Consider the following 19,980-nt stretch of genomic DNA (forward strand, 5'->3'; position numbering starts at 1 on the left):
GCGGCCGTTACGTTAACAATTAACTAGCGGTAATTAGATATTTGAGATTTGGGGGAAATTACAGTCGCCAGTCCTAAGGACAATTAGTATAGTAATTGAAAAAGAAAGGTTATTACACATATAATTAGCACTAGAATCGTGGCAACTGAAGGTTGACACGTGTAGTGTGAAAACTGAAAGTTTGTCAGAAGTAATAAATTTCGCTACACTCTGACTTAATTTAGCAAAAGAATTAATAAAACTGGAAAATCGAAAGTTAATTTAGTGACTGAAGTTAATAGTGAGCTTTCTTTCTGAAGCACATCGAAATTCAGTAAAATACTGTTAGTCTTGGACTACCTCAACAATCATTTCAAAAGCTACTTGAATCTATGCAATTTAGAAATAAGAGATTTAACTTTGAAAGATGAATTAAATGATTCTGAACAATTAACAATAGTAAAATTTAGTACGTACCAAGCTGAGCTGCAGTCACAGGTAAGCTAAAATACGGTAACAAAACTCGCACTCTTAATTTGTGCTTGTGTAATCTTAATATTGTAACCAGCTATGAATACCTTAACTGAACTTTGAAATTAAAGCAGTGAAATAGAATGATGCTGGCGTTTGAATTTCAACGACACTCGGGTTCATTCCGGAAAAGGAAGGGACCCTGCTTGGTAATGCAATTGGGACAATGAGCAACAAACGTTCATGCTAAGTTGCTGTAATTTTGTGATGCAACAATTTTAAAAGTTTGAGAAGCTGAGGTCTGGCATACAGTTCTAAAACTTTATGTGCTTCCAGTCTTCCTTGTTGGCTGATTGAAGGTTTGAAGCCATCGATCGAGGAGGTGGCGACAGTCACTCATTGTCGGCTGTCGCTGTTGCAGAAGCTGGATGTTGGTCGGTCCTTCTTCTCGACACGGTCACCGGACGAAACGGGCTCATGATGTGCGCCAGCTAATGCTTCCCGTCCGCGACACCATGTCAGAAACTATCATCGCAAGTCAAGCGCAATTACATGCTGCCAAACCCTGAAAGTGCGGCAACTCGCGGGAGCTTCACACAACACACCTGCTCCACTCTCTACTCCACCCAGACTCTCCCTGCTCGCGCTCCACGCGGCAGAGTTAACACTACCAAAGATCCTACACATTTTGATTCTTCACACGACCTATCGATGTAATCGTTCGATAGCAGTTTTCCCTAGGCAAGACCCAGCATAAAAATACAAATAATATTTACGAAACAAATCCATTATATATTGACATAAATGCATAAATATATATATACAAATAGTAAAACAATTACAATATACGAAGACACAGAAATGTTATATATTCAGGTAACAAAAATAAGGAAAACAAATTTATAGTACAATAGATGGAAATAGGAGGATATGCATTTCCGGCATTGGCACAGGATGGTGCCATGCAGGTGCCCATAGCTGTACCCTGGAATTGTTTGTTTCTAGGTAATGCCTTCAAAGGAGAAGTAATTGTGGGTGAGGATATAGTTGGTCGTGGTGACTATTAAGGAAGTTGTTGGTTTGGAATCCATTGGGAATTAGGAAAGGTATTGTCCAATAGCAGTAAAGCAATGGTCATTAGGGATGCCAGTGTAAAGAGAGGTGACATCAATAGTGATGATCAGGGTACCATGTTTTAAAGGGACAGGAACTGTGGAGAGTTGGTGGAGGATGTGGTTGGTATCTTTTATATCAGAGGGTAGATTCTGGGTAACAGGCTGAAAGTGTTGGTCTATGAGAGCAGTAACTGGCCACAGTCGGTGTCCTGGGAGGTTGGGTTTATGGACTTCAGGAAGCACATAGAAGGTAGAAGTGTGGGGAGTGGTAGGGCTGAGCAGAGAGATGGACTCTGGGGAGAGGTTCTGGAATGGGCATAAGGATTTGAGGAGGGACTGGAGATCCTCCTGGATTCCTGGAATGGGGTCACTGTGCCAAGGTTTTGTAGATGGCTGTATCTGGCAGCTGGAGGAGTCCTTCTGACAGGTAATGCTTGCAGTTCGAAACACCAATGGTGGAGCCTTTGTCCAGAGGTAGGATTATGAGATTGGTAACAGTTTTTAGATGGTAGACTGTGGCTCTTTCTGCAAACGTAAGGTTAGTTGCAAGTGGAGGGATTTGGGGAATGATGGTGAGGCAAGGTTCGAGGTTAAGAAATATTGAAATGTTAACTGGGGGTGATTTGGGGGCAGTGAGGGTGGCTCACAGTTGGATGGAAGAGTGAATTGAGACAGGCTGGGTTCAACATTGGTCTCTGGTTGAGTCTGACTGGTAGGGTTGGTGGCGGAAAGGTGTTTCCAGTGTAGGGACCGGGAGAAGGAGAGAAGTTCTTTAACAAGTCCTGCATGATTGAATTTGGGAGTGGGGCAAATGGCGAGGCCTTTGGAAAGGACTGATATTTCTGTGGGGGTAAGGTTTCTGGAGGAAAGGTTCATGACTGTGTTTCAGGTCTGTTTAGGTTATGGGTTCTGTGTGGTGGTGGGGTAAATGTAGTAGGTCTGCAAGACAGGGTTTGTCAGCCATGAGGGGACATGGGGGAGGTTTGGAAGTTGTTGTAAAGCTGGTGGACAGTCGTGCTTCAAAGTGGGAGTAGGAAGTGAGAGGGTGAAGAGTTTTTTGAGGTGGCAATGTGTATGTTGCTCTAGTTCATGGAGGGCAAGAGTTTCTATGTGTGTTATGGATTCCAGGAATTTGGGATTGCATAGTAGGGGAATTTTATGGCTTGAGAGAAGAATCACAGTCTACCATCTAAAAGGGATCCCGAATTTATAATCTTACCTGTGGACAAAGGCTCCACCACTGCTGTTTTTTGTCAGATACATCCACCTACAAACCTTGCCACAGTGACCCCATTCCAGAAATCCAGCAGGATCTGCAGTCTCTCCACAAATCCTTAGGTTCATCCCAGAACCTCTCCCCACTGACCATCTCTCTGCTCACCTCTACCACTCCCCACACTTCTACCTTCAACATACTTCATAAAGTCCATAAAACCAACAACCCAGGATGCCCCATTGTGGCCAGTTACTGTGCCCTCACTGACAGAATATCTGCTCTCATAAACCAAACCCTTCAGCCTATTACCCGGAACCTACCCTCCAATATAGAAGATACCAACCACTTCCTCCACCAGCTGGCCAGTGTGACCGAGCGGTTCTAGGTGCTACAGTCTGGAACCGCGCGACCGCTATGGTCACAGGTTCAAATCCTGCCTCGGGCATGGATGTGTGTGCTGTCCTTAGGTTAGTTAAGTTTAAGTAGTTCTAAGTTCTAGGGGACTGATGGCCACAGATGTTAAGTCCCATAGTGCTCAAAGCCATTTGAACATTCTCCACCGACTCTCCACAGTTCCTGTCCCTTTACCACATGGTGCCCTGCTCATTGCTATTGATGACACTTCCCTTTACACTAACATTCCTAATGCCCATGGCCTTACCGGTTGAACACTATCTTTCCCAATGCCTGTTGGATTCCAAACCAACAACCTCCTTCCTAGTCACCATGATCAGCTACAGCCTCTCCCACAATTACTTCCTCTTTGAAGGTATTATCTTCAAACAAATCCATGCTACAGCTATGGGAACCCACATGGTACCAACCTATTCATGGGCCATCTAGAGAAATCCTTCCTAAGCACACATAATCCTAAACAAGTTCAGATTCATTGATGACATATTTGCGATCTGGATCAAAGGGGAGGATATCCTATCCACATTCCTCCAGTACCTCAACAGCTTCTCTCCCATTTGCTTCATCTGTCCTACTCAACCCAACAAGTCACCTTCTTAGATGTTGACCTCAAAGATGGCTACATCAGTAACTCTGTCCATATCAAACCTACTAATCAAAAGCAACGCCTCCACTGTGACAGCTGTCACCCATTCCACACCAAGAAGTTCCTTCCATACAACCTAGCCACCAGTGGTTGTTGCATCTGCAGTGACAAATGGTCCCTTTCAAAATATACTGAAGGTCTCACTGAGGCCTTCACAGACTGTAAATATCATCCCAACCTTGTACAAAAACAAATCTCCTGTGGAGCAGTCACATCATAACTCAGTGCTATCCAGGACTGGAGCAAATGAATTACATTCTCCGACAATGTTTTGACTACCTCTCATTGTGCCATGAAATGAGAAGTGCCCACTATCCTCCCCCCCCCCCTTCCCACTGTGGTACTCCATTGTCCACCAAACACAATATACTCGTCCATCCCTGAACCACCCATGCCCAACCCCTTACCTCATGGCTCGTATTCCTGTAATAGACCTAGATGTAAAACCTGTCCCATACATCCTCCCACCACTACCTACTCCATTCTGGTCACAAACATCAGCTATCATGTCAAAGGCAGGGCTGCCTGTGAAACTAGTCATGTGATCTATGAGCAAAGCTGCAACCACTGTGGTACATTCTATCAGGGCATGACAATGAAGAAGCTGTCTCTCAACATGAATGGCCACTGACAAACTATGGCCAAGAAACAAGTGGACCATTCTGTTGCTGAGCATGCTGCACAACACAACATCCTTAATTTTAATGACTGCTTCACAGCCTGTGTCATATGGATCCTTCCCACCTACACCATCTTTTCTTAATTGTACAGTGGGAACTCTCCCTGCAATATATCCTATGTTCCCGTAACCCTCCTGGCCTCAACCTTTGTTAGACTTTGTCCTCACCCAACCACCCCCTTCACTGCTCCTGTTCCAGCACTACACAATCCTCATTCTACCAACCCAGGCTTTTTACTTCTCTACTTTTCCACTACCCCCCACCCTCCCCCTCACCACACCCCTTCCCTCTGTCTGACCTCCTGATTGCATGTAGCTGCCGTAACCTCTCTCCACCTTGTCCCTGGACACTCGCCACAGCACTTCACTGTCCCTCACCCCTACGCTGCTGTCCCTCCCCCTCCATGCCCCAGCCTCCTCCTTACACCCATCCAGTTGCCACTCCCACCATACACTGCTACTGCTGCTTACAGAGTGGCTTCAGCTGCCAGAGACTGCAGTCTTGTGTGTGCATGTGTGGTGTGTGTCTATTTCTGACAAAGGCCTTTTTGGTCGAAAGCTTATTCTGTAACAGTCTTTTTTTTGTAGCTATCTGTGACCCAGCGTCTCTACTATACAGTGAGGGGCAACTTACCTTTTCATAATATTGTTTAATTAGCTTATGTGATTTTTTCTTAAATTTATTCATCTTCTTGATGAAACTTATTATACCATTCATGGTTTATTAGATTTAATATTTAGTTTCCATCAGCTGTTGTTGACTGGTGAATGTTTTCTATCTAATTCTGTTCCATATGATCTCTCCTATCAGAACTACTCCTGAAAGTCTCTGTCAGTTTTGAGACAATTGTTGCTCTTGCCTTTCACAGGGAAAGTTTTACCAATCCCTCTGGCAACTATAAAATTGTACTGTTTAACAATAGGACTATGAATTTTGAGTCCTTTCTTACTGCAACTTTTTATATAATACACACATCAAAAAAAGTTTTGTATCACCTCAGTTCTGAGAGTTCAAGAACCTATACAGAAAACTGGATTTGAGATCAACATAAACATCATTTCCACCCTTTTTATTGCTCATGAAAACCACACATTGCATGATGTACCACCATACAGTGAGATCTTCAGAGGTGGTGGTCCAGATTGCTGTACACACCAGTACCTCTAATTGCCAGTAGCATGTCCTCTTGCAATGAAGCGTGCCTGTATTTGTTGTGGCATTCTATCCACAAATCCATCAAGGCATTGTTGGTCCAGATTGTCCCACTCCTCAACAGCAATTTTCCATAGATCCCTCAGAGTGGTTGGTGGGTCACATTTTCCATAAACAGCCATTTTCAATCTATCCTAGGCATGTTCGATAGGGTTCATGTCTGGAGAACATGCTGGCCACTCTAGTCGAGCGATGCCATTATCCTGAAGGAAGTCATTCAGAATATGTGCATGATGGGGATGCAAATTGTTGTCCATGAAGACGAATGCTCCACCAACATGCTGCCAATATGGTTGAACTATCGGTTGGAGGATGGCATTCACTTATTGTACAGCCATTATGGCACCACCCATGACCACCAGCAGCATGTGTTGGCCCCACATAATGCCACCCCAAAGGAGCAGGGAACCTCCAGTTTGCTGCACTCACTGGACAGTGTGTCTAAGGCATTCAACAGACCGGGTTGCCTCCAAACACGTCTCCGATTATTGTCTGGTTGAAGGCATATTTGACACTCATCGGTGAAGAGAATGTGATGCCAATTCTGAGCGGTCCGTTTGGCATGTTGTTGGGCCCATCTGTATCACACTACATGGTGTTGTTGTTGTTGCAAAGATGGATCTTGCCATGGACGTTGGAGTGAAGTTGCACATCATGCAGCCTATTGCGCACAGTTTGAGTAGTAACATGACGTCCTGTGGCTGCACGAAAAGCATTATTCAACATGGTGGCATTGCTGTCAGGGTTCCTCTGAGCCATAATATGTAGGCAGTGGTCAACTGCTGCGTAGTAGCCCTTGGGCAGCTTGAGCGAGGCATGTCATCGACAGTTCCTGTCTCTCTGTATATCCTCCATGTCCGAACAACACTGCTTTGGTTCACTCCGATACGCCTGGACATTTCCCTTGTTGAGAGCCCTTCCTGGCACAAAGTAACAATGCAGATGCAATCAAACTTCAGTACTGACTGTGTAGGCATGGTTGAACTACAGACAACTCGAGCCGTGTACCTCCTTCCTGGTGGAATGACTGGAACCGAGCGGCTGTCGGACCCCCTCCATCTAATAGGCACTGCTCATGCATGGTTGTTTGCATCTTTGGGTGGGTTTAGTGACATCTCTGTGTCTGTAATACAATATACACAGTCAATGCCTATCTTCAGGAGTTCTGGGAACCAGGGTGATGCAAAACTTTTTTTGATGTGTGTATTTAAGATTTTCTTTCCATTCTTGTTTCCCCTGTGCAATATAGCCTGAAAATTTTTCTGGCTAATTTTGTTTCTTGTTTTTATATATCTTATTTGATAATCTGCCTCAATGCTTCAGGCTCAATTACAATGTTGTAATGTCTTAATTTTATATTCTAGCATATTGATTTCATCTTGTACCTGTTACATGTGACTCCATACGCTTTATGTACATTAAATTTTTTGTTCTTTTTACTTTTGTGATTTCATCCTAAGAATCATATGGTTTCTGATATGTATTTGATTTTGGATGCCTGAACTATGTTGCTAAATGCCTGAACTATGTTGCCAAACTCAACTGCTAAATGCCATGCAAGAAGATATTGTGGAGATCTTCTCGTGTTGTTTCTCTGACTCAGATATCTGTATGATTTGAATGAATTACCTGCCAATCATTTGCAACATCATGGTTTTTATACCATCTTCCTGCTAGTAATAGACCTATGAATGTATGTGTAAATTATTGCCTGATAATGCTTCAATGTTGAATGATGGAAGTTTATGACTCGTTTTGTTTGTGTACCGTTTTCATGTAAGTTTTCATACTGTTCAGTCTAACCTATGTGTAGAGTTAGTTACCTAAGTGTTTCAAATGGAGATTGATTTCTCATTGAATATTATTTTTGACAAGTTTAAAAGATATTATAAATTTTCGTCTAACATAAATACTGGAAAGTTTATGGAAAGAGTGACATGCTACTTTGTCTGTAGCCTCATTATCTTTAAGTCATCAGGTGGAGAAACAGTTTTTGAATATTCTTTAATTTCTTTGAAGCAGCAAATTGATATTAAAGTGTCCACAAATAATGTTTTTCCACTTAAGCCTGCATAACGCCATCAATACTTCTACATCTACATCTACATCAATACTCTGCAAACCAGTGTGAAGTGAATAGCAAAAGGATGTCTCATTATACCAGTTATTTGCTTTTTTCCCCATTGCATTCATATATGGTGTGCAGGAAGCAGCCTCCATGTGTGCTGTAATTTATCTAATCTTGCCCTTACAAGCCCTGTGGGAGCAATACATAGGGAGCTGTGGTATATTGCTAGAGTCATCATTTAAGGGCAATTCTTGCAACTTTGTAAGCAGGCTTTCTCAAAAGAGCTTATATCTATTTTCAAGATTCATGCAGTTCAGTTTATTTCAGTGATACTCTCTCATGGTTCAGTCAAACCTATGACCATTCATGCTGCCCGTCTATGTATAAGATGCAATATCCCCTATTAGTCCTACCTGGTATGGGTCCAACACACTTGAGCAGTACTCTAGGATTGGTCACATGAGTGAATAGTAAAGAATCACCTTTGTAGATTGACTGTGTTTCCCCAGTAGTCTACCAAGAAACTGAAGTCTGCCACCTGCTTTACCCACAACTGTGTCAATTCCACTTCATATCCCCATATAGTTATTCATCCAAATATTTGTATAAGTTGGCTGACTCCAGCTGTGACTCATTAATCTTATAGTCACAGGATGCTAAGTTTTTCATTTTGAGAAGTGCATAATTTTACATTTCCGGACATTTGAATCAATTGCCAATCTTCGTACCACTTTGAAATCTTTCAAGATCTGACTGAATATTTATGCATCTTCTTTCAGACAGTACTTCATTATAGATAACTGCATCACCTGCAAAAAGACAGAGCTTAATATTAATATCATCCACAACATCATTAATGTACAACATTAAAAGCAACACACTTCCCTGCGGAACACCAGAAGTTAATTCTACATCTGTTGATGACTCTTTCCAAGATAATTTGCTGCATCTTCCCTACCAAAAGTCTCTATCTGGTCACAAATTTCACTTGATATCCCAGATGATTGAACTTTTGATATTAAGTATAGATGTAGTGCTGAGTCACACAGATTTCAGAAATTGAGAAATACATTGAAGAGCCAAGGAAACTGGACACCTGCTTAATATCATGTAGGACTCCTGCGAGCATGCAGAAATGGTGCAACACGATGTGGCTTGGACTAGACTAATGTCTGAAGTAGTGCTGGAGGGAACTGACGCTATGAATCCTGCAGGGCTGTCCATAAATCCTAAGAGTACAAGGGGGTGGAGATCTCTTCTGAACAGCATTTGCAAGGCATCTCAGATATGCTCAATAATGTTCATGTCTGAGGAGTCTGGTGGCCAGCGGAACTGTTTAAACTCAGAAGAGTGTTCCTAGAGCCACTCTGTAGTAATTCTGGATGTGTGGGGTGTCACATTGTCCTGCTGGAATTGCCCAAGTCCATCGGAATGCACAATGGACAGGAATGGATGCAGATGATCAGACAGAATGCTTACATATGTGTCTCCTGTCAGAGTCTTATCTAGATGTATCAGGGGTCCCATATCACTCCAACTGCACATGCCCCACACCATTGCAGAGCCTCCATCAGCTTGAACAGTCCCCTGCTGACATGCAGGGCCCAAGGATTCATGAGGTAGTCTCTATACCTGTACAAGTCCATCCGCTCGATACAGTTTGAAACAAGACTTGTCTGACCAGGCAACATGTTTCTAATCATCAACAGTCCAATGTCAGTGTTCATGGGCTGAGGTGAGGCATAAAGCTTTGTGTTGTGTAGTCATCAAGGATACACAAGTGGGCTTTTGGCTCCAAAAGCCCATATTGATGATGTTTCATTGAATGGTTTTCACACTGACACTGGTTGAAGCCCAGCATTGAAATTTGCAGCAATTTGTGGAAGGGTTGCACTTCTTTCATGTTGAATGGTTCTCTTCAGTCATCATTGGTCCTGTTCTTGCAGGATCTTTTTCCAACCACAGTGATGTTGGAGATTTGATGTTTTACCCAATTCCTAGTACTCACGGTGCACTCATGAAATGGTTGTAAGGGAAAATCCCCACTTCATCACTACCTCAGAGATGCTGTGTCCCATCACTCATGCATCAACTATAACACCACATTCAAACTCATTTAAATCTTGATAAACTGCCATTGTAGCAGCAGTAACCAATCTAACAACTGCACCATACACTTGTCTTGTTGTCTTATATAGGAGTTACTGACTGGAGCACTGTATTCTGCCTGTTTACATATCTCTGTATTTGAATACGCATGCCTACATCGGTTTCTTTGGTGCTTCAGTGTACTATGTCTACCTGACTGCCTTGATCCAAAGCTTTCAGTATGACATGTTAGAAAAGTGCGAGTTGGGTTTCACATGATCAGTATTTCTTGATTCCATGCTGGTTGGCATGTGGGAAGGTTATTCTGTTTGAGGTACATCATTATGTTTATGCTCAGAATATGTTCTAAGATTCTATGATAAGTTTGTGTCAAGGGTATTGGACAGTAGTTTTTTGGGTCCCTCCTATGACCCACCTTGTAGATGGGTGTGACCTGTGCATTCATCCAACTGCTGGAAACCATTTTCTGTCTGAGAGATCTACAATAGATTATATTTAAAAGAGGAGCTAACCCAGCAGCAGATTTAGTACAGAATCTCATAGGTATTCCATTGAGCTATGAGCTTTATTCAGTTGCAATTGTTTCAGCTTTTTTCAATGCCACTGACACTAATACTTATATCAACCATATTTTTAATTGTGTGTGGATTAAATTGGAGCAATTCTCTTGGGTTTTCCTCTGTAAAGGAACATTTCAAAATGGAGGTGAGCACTTCTGCTTTTGCTTTGATACACTAAATTTCAGTTCTTGTGTCGTTCATGAATGACTGGACGATGACTTTGGTGCCCCTACCAGTCTTTACATACAACCAGAGTTTCTTTGGGTTTTGTGAAAGACCATTTCATAATATTCTGCTGTGATAGTCACTACAGGCTTCACACATTGACAGCCAAATGTGTTTCATCCAGCATATCTATAGCCCCGTATTTTGTTTTACATCTATTATGTAGTAAACTCTGTTTCTTTATAGTGACTCTGCATCATGAATAGTCCCTCCCATTATGAGCTGTTCTACTGGGGACATATCTATCCAGCACATGGTCAAGTATTCTTTTAAACTTGAGCCATAGTTCCTCTACATGTTCCTGTCCTGTACTAAAATTTTCAAGCTCCTCATTGAGATACGACACTAATGCTTTCTTATCTAGTTTCTGAACTTTCTGTTAGGTTTAGATGCCTTTTGTACTTGGGTAATCATTGTTTCTACAACTGCCTCATGGTCACTGATACCTGCTTCACAGTAGAGATCCTCAAAGAGGTCAGGTCACGAAAGGCATATAGTAGTGTTTCACATAAGGTCTTTTCATGCCCACCACTAACAAAACTGTAACTTTCTCAACTGACTGCTGAATGATTAAGATCTTCACCAGTGGATTACTCTACAACTGAGGAACTTACATACCAGTGAACTGAAGCTTTCTCTAAAGTTTTTGGTTACATCACAAGGTGAGTCTGGTGGTGGATATAAAGATCCAATTGTAACTTTATGCTTACCCCTGATACTGAGTCTTGCCCCAAATTCTCAAATGCAGTTTCAACTTACATCTTGTTGGATTTGAGTTTCTTGTCTATTGTGACCAAGTGACAAATATACTACCTCCATTTCCCATTAGCCTATCCTTTCCATGTACACTTATATTTTCATCAAAAATCTCACTGTTGTCAACTTCAGGTTTTAACCCTTTCTGCACCTGCTATTACGAGAGCTTCACTGCATTTCAGATATGATTAAAACTCTGGCGCCTTGTCATGAATGCTTTGGCAGTTTACTACTAGGATTTTAATACTCTTGCCTGTGGGGGACATCCCCTTGGATCTTACATCAATACTGCCAAGGCTTCTACAGCTGCCATTCTCTAGATCGGATTGAAAGATGCCTAATCTACAAAAGCCTTATTTGGACACGACACACAGACAGCTGCCTGGGTAGCAACCTCTGATGTTTAGTGCACCCTGACTCATTTACTAGGACCCTAGAGTTCAGAACCTATGGAGCAAGTCCAAGAAGTCACAGCTATGCTTGCCACAGAACCCTCAAAGTCTCTGGTTCAATTCTTGTCTCAGAACCATGGGCCCATGGTAAGTTCTGGGGACAGTTCTAGAAATTGTGAGCTTCATTTCAACTCTGTGTGCAAGACTGGTCTTCTCAGCCTTCTTTGCCAGCCACTAGAATGATCCAAGTGTGATCTCAGAGCACAGAGGAAAGGCATTATTTGTTCCATGTGCACTTCAGTCTGCAGTTGGTTGAACACTGTTCCCACAGTGGCTGCCCAACATGTTGAATGAGGCCCCCAGGCAAGTACACTGAGTGGACCTGGTGTTCCTTCTTGTCCTTTGCTGCCATTTCACTAAGGGGTACCATTATTCTCTGTATGTCTGAGCTGCTGACACATAGTGGACTCCTATCCTTTTGCATTTGCCTCCACTTGACATGGGGAACAGCAGGTTCAGAATGAAGATTCCTTTTAGCTGCCTGACAACTGGCAATGCTTATAGTAAAGAGGGCTCTGTTCATATGGCAAAAGGAAAGCTGCTGTTGCTTGACAAATATCAGTATGATAATGTTAATGGTAAACTAATATTAGAAGATAACCAGCAGCTATTTAATGTAGCTCAAATAGCAGTAGCTATTTTCATAACAGTGGCACTGCTGATAATTTTACTGTGGTGAATTTAATTCGAATAAGCACAAAAAGGTTGTAGTGGTTAATGATATTTAATTATTAATACTGTTTCTAATAGCTGCTTCACTTTGTTAATTTCTATCTTGACTTGAGTCCATGTCACTGAAGAGTCCCCTTCATTGTGAGTTAACACTAAATCTCTCTTTCCAAGCATTAATCCTGGCTTGCGGAGTCTGCTGTTATGGTTAACCGGATTTGGCGTGTTAATTTTTAAGGGATGGCTGGATGCCCTTCCTGTTGCTGTATGAGTTAACTCTAAATATGATGAATAAATTAGTGAACTGTAAATCACTTGGATGCAATGATTACAACTATGGTGAGATTATATTCTTCTGGAAATTAGCCATATATGTAGTTTGCTACTGGAAGTATTTGGATGCTAACCAAGCTGCATATGATGTGACTGAGTGGGATGTAACACATCAGTTATACACATGTAGGGATACGCTATTCCTCTAAACAATTTTTGAAGCTTCTATTAACACATTCCACTGACTGCTTCATCCTATTCTTGTTGTACAGCATTAAGAGTGACAGAATCTTCACAGCAGTAAGACTCATATTAGTAGCACAGGTCTCTAGTGGAATGCAGTTCCATGCAATAATGAACCTCATTACAAACACTGGCAGTTCATAACTATTCAGACCTTGTAACTACATCATAGGAGACTTGCTGGAATCAGTGAAGGCCATAATCTCCACATACCATTTGCTGGTAGCTGATGAGGCAGTGATAGATACTTATGGGCCTCATCTTCAAGCCTGTGGATACTAACTCAGTCAGACAGAGAAAGGTGCTTGGCCCTCATATATGTTATTGCTTTGTAATGAAAATGAATATATGTATTATCAGCTCCACAGAGCATTTGCCATTTAAAAATACAGAGAAAAGTTTGCAAATAACATAAATATTATCACATCAATGAAAATTGAGAACGCAATAGTTACTGATGGAACAAAAATTGCTAATAACAACAATGTTATGGATGCTGTACAAAATTTAAAGTGTGAAGGAAATGATCAGGTATCAGTATGCCCTAGAACACATGGGCAACCATTCCCTTCATGTTCATGGAATCAATAAAAAATATATAAAAAAAAAATCATAAAAATATTTCAAAAGCTAAAATCCAAGAATTATGCAAGAGATGGTGAAATATAAAATTATCTAATAAAGTATGAGTGTGAAGAAATAACTGAGAGGAGGAAGTTCAGGTCGGTTACACCAAACAAAACTCCCATTTTGCGGTAGTTCATTTATTCACCTAAACACATCAAAGGCTTACAAAGAACTGGACATGACGGAAGAGAGCAAAGATGATCTTAGCTTAGCGTCCATAGACGATGCTCGGAGTATAGAGACAAACGTATATCGATGCTGGTGTCGACCTCATCGCAGTACGGAGTACTCTTGAGAGGCCTGGGGGGGGGGGGGGGGGGGCTGACCAAGGCGTCAGTAGGGGTGTTCCGCGGAAGCCGGACCATGGTCAGCTCGACAGCATCATCGGGGAGCTGCATGGGTAGATGTCATGAAGGAAGGCTCAGCCACCAAACCTGGAAGTCGTTGAAGTGCGCCGGGCGTCGTACTTGGTGTGCTGGTCGTGTGGCAACAGGGAGGCTGGCAGTTTGCGGGTGGAATGGAGCGATAACGATGATGTCTTCGGTGGGAGTGGCAAACACACAAAGCATGTCCAGGTCAATGTCGGGTGAGAGGGGAACACATTTCACCAGGTGGCAGGGAATGGCGGAGGTTGTGTCATGAGCACCGGATGAAGGGAAACACACAATGAACAGTGTATCGTCGCGTAGTATTATAGAGATGTCATGGATTATGTCCGGGAGGACTGGCACAAACACCTCAAGCGAGGGTACATTCAAGATGGGGGGTGGGGGGGGGAGGCATGAGAAACCTCGGCAGGGCGAGGCAGGCGACGGGGGAGAGGTCGCAGGGACCGGCGAAGGGCCCGTCGACAAGGGCGTGATTGTAGGTAAGCTCGACGTGGGGAGCATGTGATCACTCGATAGAGTTCTTGAGACTGGAGTAGAGGGTGAGTTTGGAGAAGAGCTCGACGATTGGAGCTGGAATTCACTCGACCGAGTGTATCAGTCTGATGTGGAGGGAATGGTCAGAGCATTGTGAGCCATGACAGTGAAGGGGGGTGGAAGCGGGCTCAACATGAGCAGGCTTAAGTCTGTTGAGAGAGACTGTAACAGCTGAATCTTTTATCTGGATGTCATAGGTGTTGGCTGAGCGCCGGAGAACACGGTACGGGACGGTATATGGAGGTTGGAGGGGAGCACGGACAGTGTCATCTCAGAGCATGATGTATTCACAATTGTCCAGAGATTTCAGGACGTGAACCTTAGGGTGGGAGTAGCTGGCAGGCAGAGGGATATGGAGGTTGATGAAGTGGCGTCTAATGTGGTCCATGAAGAAAGGTAAGACAGACTGAGAGAGAGAAGCGGAAGGGATCACACATTCGCCAGGGAGAACAATGTTCTGGCCATATACGAACTCGGCTATTATGCCTTTGAGGTCTTCTTTATAGATCGCATGAATGCCGAGTAGCACAAGGGGAAGGGCCTCCGTCCATAGAGAGTCGTGCCATCGAAGAGCCACCTTGAAAGTGCGGTGCCACCGGTCAACTAGCAGGTGATATGCCGTGGTATGGATGCGCCGGATGCCGCAGATGTTACAAATCTCGTTGAACAGGGCCAATTCAAATTGTCTGCCCTGGTCAGTCGTGATGATAGCTGGACATCCGAAACGCGATACCCATAACTTGACGAAAGCTCAAGCAACAGTTTCTGCCATAATATTGGGGAGGAGGACAGCCTCGACCCACCGAGTTGTTCAGTCAATAGACAAGAGAACATAACGAAAGCCGTTAGGGGGGGGGGGGGGGGGGGAGGGCTGACAGTGTCAATATGAATATGCTGGAAATGCCCAGGATAAATCGAAAAGGCTCCGAAGGGGGGGTTAAGTGTGCTTGTGTACTTTGCAGCGTTGGCACGCGACGCAGGAGTGTGTCCATTGCTGGCAGTCCTTGTTGGCATTTCTCCACACAAAGCGATCCGCAACGAGGCAGGTGGACGCACGAACACCAGGATGGGCTAAATTATGCAGTGCATTGAAGACGCTCAATGGAGCGTAGTTGGGATGAGGGGGCATAACGTGCCCGTACCATCGTCGCACCAGATCTCACCAGAAATGCCAGGGAAGGTGGTACGGACGAAGTGTAGTGAAGAGGTAGAGTCTGAAATCAGGTTTCGTGTGTCCTCGTCAGTGGGTTGGAGGTTTGGCAGTTCAGAGAGGTCTAACAGCAAATGAACGGCGTCGACTCATGAAAGGAAATCAGCAACTATATTGTCAGTGCTCTTTATGTGACTGACATTGGTGGTGAACTGAGATATGAAGTCCATGTATCTGAAGTGGCGAGGAGGCGGATCAGATGGCGGGTTTGTAATGGCCGCAGCCTGGGGTTTGTGGTCTGTTAAAACATAGAAAGGGCATCCCTCAACATCAGTCTTAAAATGCGTGATGCTTTGTAGACTGCGAGCAACTCCCTGTCAAATGCAGAATATTTCCATTGTGCATTGGTGAGCTTGCGTGAGAAGAACTGCAGAGGCAAAGTCTGGCCGTCGATTGTCTGGCTAAGGACAGCGCCAATGGCAGTATCGCTCGCATCTGTGGTGATGAAAAGCTGTGCATTGGGATGAGGATGCATGATGGTGCAGGCCTCGGCAAGAAGATTTTTGAGGGCAGTGAAAGAGTGAGTCATAGCAGGGGTCCATGGAACGGGCCGAGATCCAGAAGTGTGGGTGCCTGCCAAGGTGTTAATCAGTGGAGCCTGAATCTCCGCAGCCTGAGGCAGATGTCACCAATAATAATTAACGTCCCCAGAAAGCATCAGAGCTCTTTGAATGACGCACATCTGGGTAGATTTAGTATTGTTTGTACCTTCTCAGGGGGCGGTGAAATGCCGTCGGCAGAGACCCTAAAACCAAGAAAAGTGACAGCAGGTTGATGTAGCTGCAATTTGCCCTAGTTGGTCATGATGCCTGCTGCCACGAGAGTGTTCATAACAGTTTGCACATGTCGAATGTTGTCCTTGATGGTGGAGCTGAACACAAGAATGTCATCAAGATATGCAAAGCAGAATTTTAGGTCGAATAGCACTTCGTTGATGAAGCGTTGCCAGGTCTGGGTTGCGTTTTTCAGGCTGAAGGGCATGAATCAAAACTGAAATAACCCAATCGGGGTGGTGATTGCTGTCTTCTCGATATCTTCAGGTGCCATGGGGATCTGGTGGTAGGCCCATTTGCAATCAATGAAAGAGAACGTGGTCGCACCTGCGAGGGAACTGGTAAAGTCAGCAATGTTGGGTATGGGGTAGGTGTCCATAATTGTTCGTGGGTTTAGTCGACGGTAGTCTCCCGCACATGCGCCAGGACCCATCTTTCTTGGGTGTTATATGTATGGGCATAGACCAGCTACTGGCAGAGGGTTCAATGATGCCGGAGCTTAGTAGTTCAGAAATCTGCTTTTTAAGGTCAGAGAGGTGCTCAGGACAAAGTAGACATGGTTTACTGGAGATCGGGGGACCTGGCATGAGGAGAAGTTTGTGAACCGTGCTGTTGGTGACGACGGAAATGTTGCCAGTGGTGCGGGAGGCACTTTGTTTACAGTGTGTGGCAGGCAGGGCAGGCGAGGTGTGGTCGTGGTGTTTGGAGCCACTTGGCGGATCCGATGGGAGCCGAGGCAGCAAAGTGTCAAGGTGTTCCAGGAGTCAATGCAACAAGATGGCCGCCAGCCCAAAGCAGTGGCACCAAGGTCAGGTGAGCTCAGTAGAGCTCGTGAACCGTTAGTGAGTCCATTGTCCAAGGGCACGGCCTGTGGCAGAGCGGTCGCGGGCGAAGCACTAGGTGCGAGTGCACTGTTTGTGTTGTCAGTAGTGGTCACACGGTGGCACACAGGGCTGAAGTTGCATAGTTTGAGGTGCTGTCTGCGAGGGGTGGGGTAGGATCCGTCAGGGGGGGGGGGGGGGTGCTCGACGGAGCACAGGGGAAATGAGTCTTGGACGGATAGTGAAACACGGTGTTTTGCACTAGGTCCGATGAAAATTTGTGGTGTCGCAAGAAGTCAATGCCTAGTATAGATTCATCAATTTCACACACTGAAAAAGTCCTCTCGAGTTTGCAGTTTGCGGAGAGTGAGACAACATGTGAAGTTGAACCCGAGCATTGTAGTTTAGTTGAATTCACGGCTTGCAGTGAAGTATGATGAGGGCGGATGTTCGACAAGGCTAAGGACTTGGGCAGCAATGAAACATCGGCGCCTGTGTCCTCTAGGAAAAGGTATCCTGATGAAATATCTTTAATGTAAAGTCATCCACAATTATCTGGTCGTTCCCAGACAGAATGGAGCACTGGAGGTGCCTGTCCTGTTGTGCGCAGGAGGCGGCACCCGAACCTACCTGCGATTGGCGTTTGGAAGTAGCAGTGTAGTCTGCAGTTCCGTGCCACCTTACCAAACCGTGTGTGGAAGTAACAGTATGGGTAGTGCGGTTGCATTTCCTGCAGAAAGTTCGTTGCCAGTGGCAGTGACCGAGGTTCGGTGGCCACAGCAGGTTCAGTTGCAGGAGGGGACGTGACCGCGGGAAGAGGTGGTGATGCCTCAGTTGCTTGTTTACTGCTTCCCGGAGCAAGTGGAACGGTCGGCACAGTCTAGAGACAAACGTATATCGATGCTGGTGTCGACCTCATTGATGGCACAACTGTATCAGCATTAAGTACAGAAAACTGCTCATTCACAGAAGGAGAATGTCCAGAAAAATTAAAAATAGGCAAAATAGTGTCAACACACAAGAAACCCAAATAACTGCAGACTAGTGTCTTGAGATGCTTACACACAGTACATTGATAACATTTCTAGAGAAATATAGTATTCTGATTTCAGCACAACACAGCTTCCAAAAAGGGAAATATACAGAAATGTCATCACAAGCCTAACAGAATCTCTAGCAAAAATATTAGACTAGCAAAACTCAGTATCTGCTACATTTTTGGATTTGTGTAAATCTTTTGACACAATCACCCATTCAGCGCTAACTGAAAAACTTATGTGGATATTCAGAACATTGGATAAAATCATAGCCTGGCAACAGAAAGCAGCATGAGATTACAAAGTCTGGATGCAGATCTGTAATCAGGGCCATTAAGTGTGGCATATCTTAAGAATCTGTACATTGTTGATTCTTCTTCAACCTCTTTATAAGTAATACTGAAGTCAATGAGAAGGATGACATGACATTAGAAAACATGGGGGGGGGGGGGGGGGGGGGGGGGAGGCATAAGACATAAATATAAATCAAGAGAAAAATGTAATATTACTATTACATTTACCAATTTATACTTTATATTCTAATATGTAGGCTGAATATTTCAAGACTTTAGATTAACTTGAATCATCCTGTATTATAAGTACACACTCTGTACATAATTTAATCAAATGGGACAAAATAAAGATCAATCAATCAGTGCTGCTTTCAAGTTTTAGTCACACTAGTGTGTGTTAAAGATGTGAAGTCAGTGCGAGGTGGCACAGCAAACATGCTTGGTCACTCCTTGAAACACAGATTATTTTTGAGTTTTGTTGTCACAATCAATAATATTGGTAAGAGAATGTTATATCAGATTGATTTTTGGTTACTCTGTCAATCAGACACATAAAATTACAGTTTAAAACACACTTTTTCCATAATGAAATCAAGATTTTTCTGTTCACATTGGACATTAAATGTTGTTCCTGATGAGCAATCTTTATTTGAGCTAACTTCACTTAAACACTACAAGAACAAAACTGAAATTATTTTGAGAAATAGCAAAGAAAAAGTATGTGATGTCCCTTAAGAGAAGCAGATGATATATTTTGTGTGTGAATTAATAATCCTGATAAATTTTCACAGAAAATTTATTATATAGCTACTGTAGACGTTAGAGAGTGTTCAATCTTTCAGCCAACAACAAAGTGTGCCTGTAACTGGAAACATAGATAAAGTCCAAAGGACAAGTACTTGTGGCTTTCAAATGGGACTATCTCTTCTTCTGGACAACCAGCCACATGAATACCATTCAACAGTTCTTGCTTCAAAAGGAGTGAAGGTAACGGTACAAATATTTTGTGTGCTACAAAACTGTGTTATTAATGTTGCAGCAGTTGATGGGGCAGAAGAAAATGTTAAGTCTCAAGATAGTAATGATCAGTCCCCATCACTGTATCTTTTTTGTGTTTTTTTTATGCACCACATGCTGCTAACAAGTAGTACCATAAGTACCACTGTCTGTTTGTGGGCTTCATATGGGGGGTGCCTATCTGTGAAGTC

At 43.6% G+C, this 19,980-nt stretch overlaps 1 protein-coding gene across 1 annotated transcript in view; it reads left to right on the forward strand.

Annotated features, from left to right (window-relative positions):
• LOC126176775 (sodium channel protein Nach-like) overlaps positions 1–19,980 on the forward strand; it is a 163,518-nt gene that overhangs the window by 30,656 nt on the left and 112,882 nt on the right. The window contains exon 5 of the mRNA XM_049923945.1: positions 19,615–19,759. Within this exon, the coding sequence (XP_049779902.1) occupies positions 19,615–19,759 (145 nt within the window). The remainder of the gene's footprint in view (positions 1–19,614; positions 19,760–19,980) is intronic.

Source organism: Schistocerca cancellata, chromosome 3 (assembly GCF_023864275.1).
Source record: "Schistocerca cancellata isolate TAMUIC-IGC-003103 chromosome 3, iqSchCanc2.1, whole genome shotgun sequence".
In the NCBI taxonomy this organism is placed as follows: domain Eukaryota; kingdom Metazoa; phylum Arthropoda; class Insecta; order Orthoptera; family Acrididae; genus Schistocerca; species Schistocerca cancellata.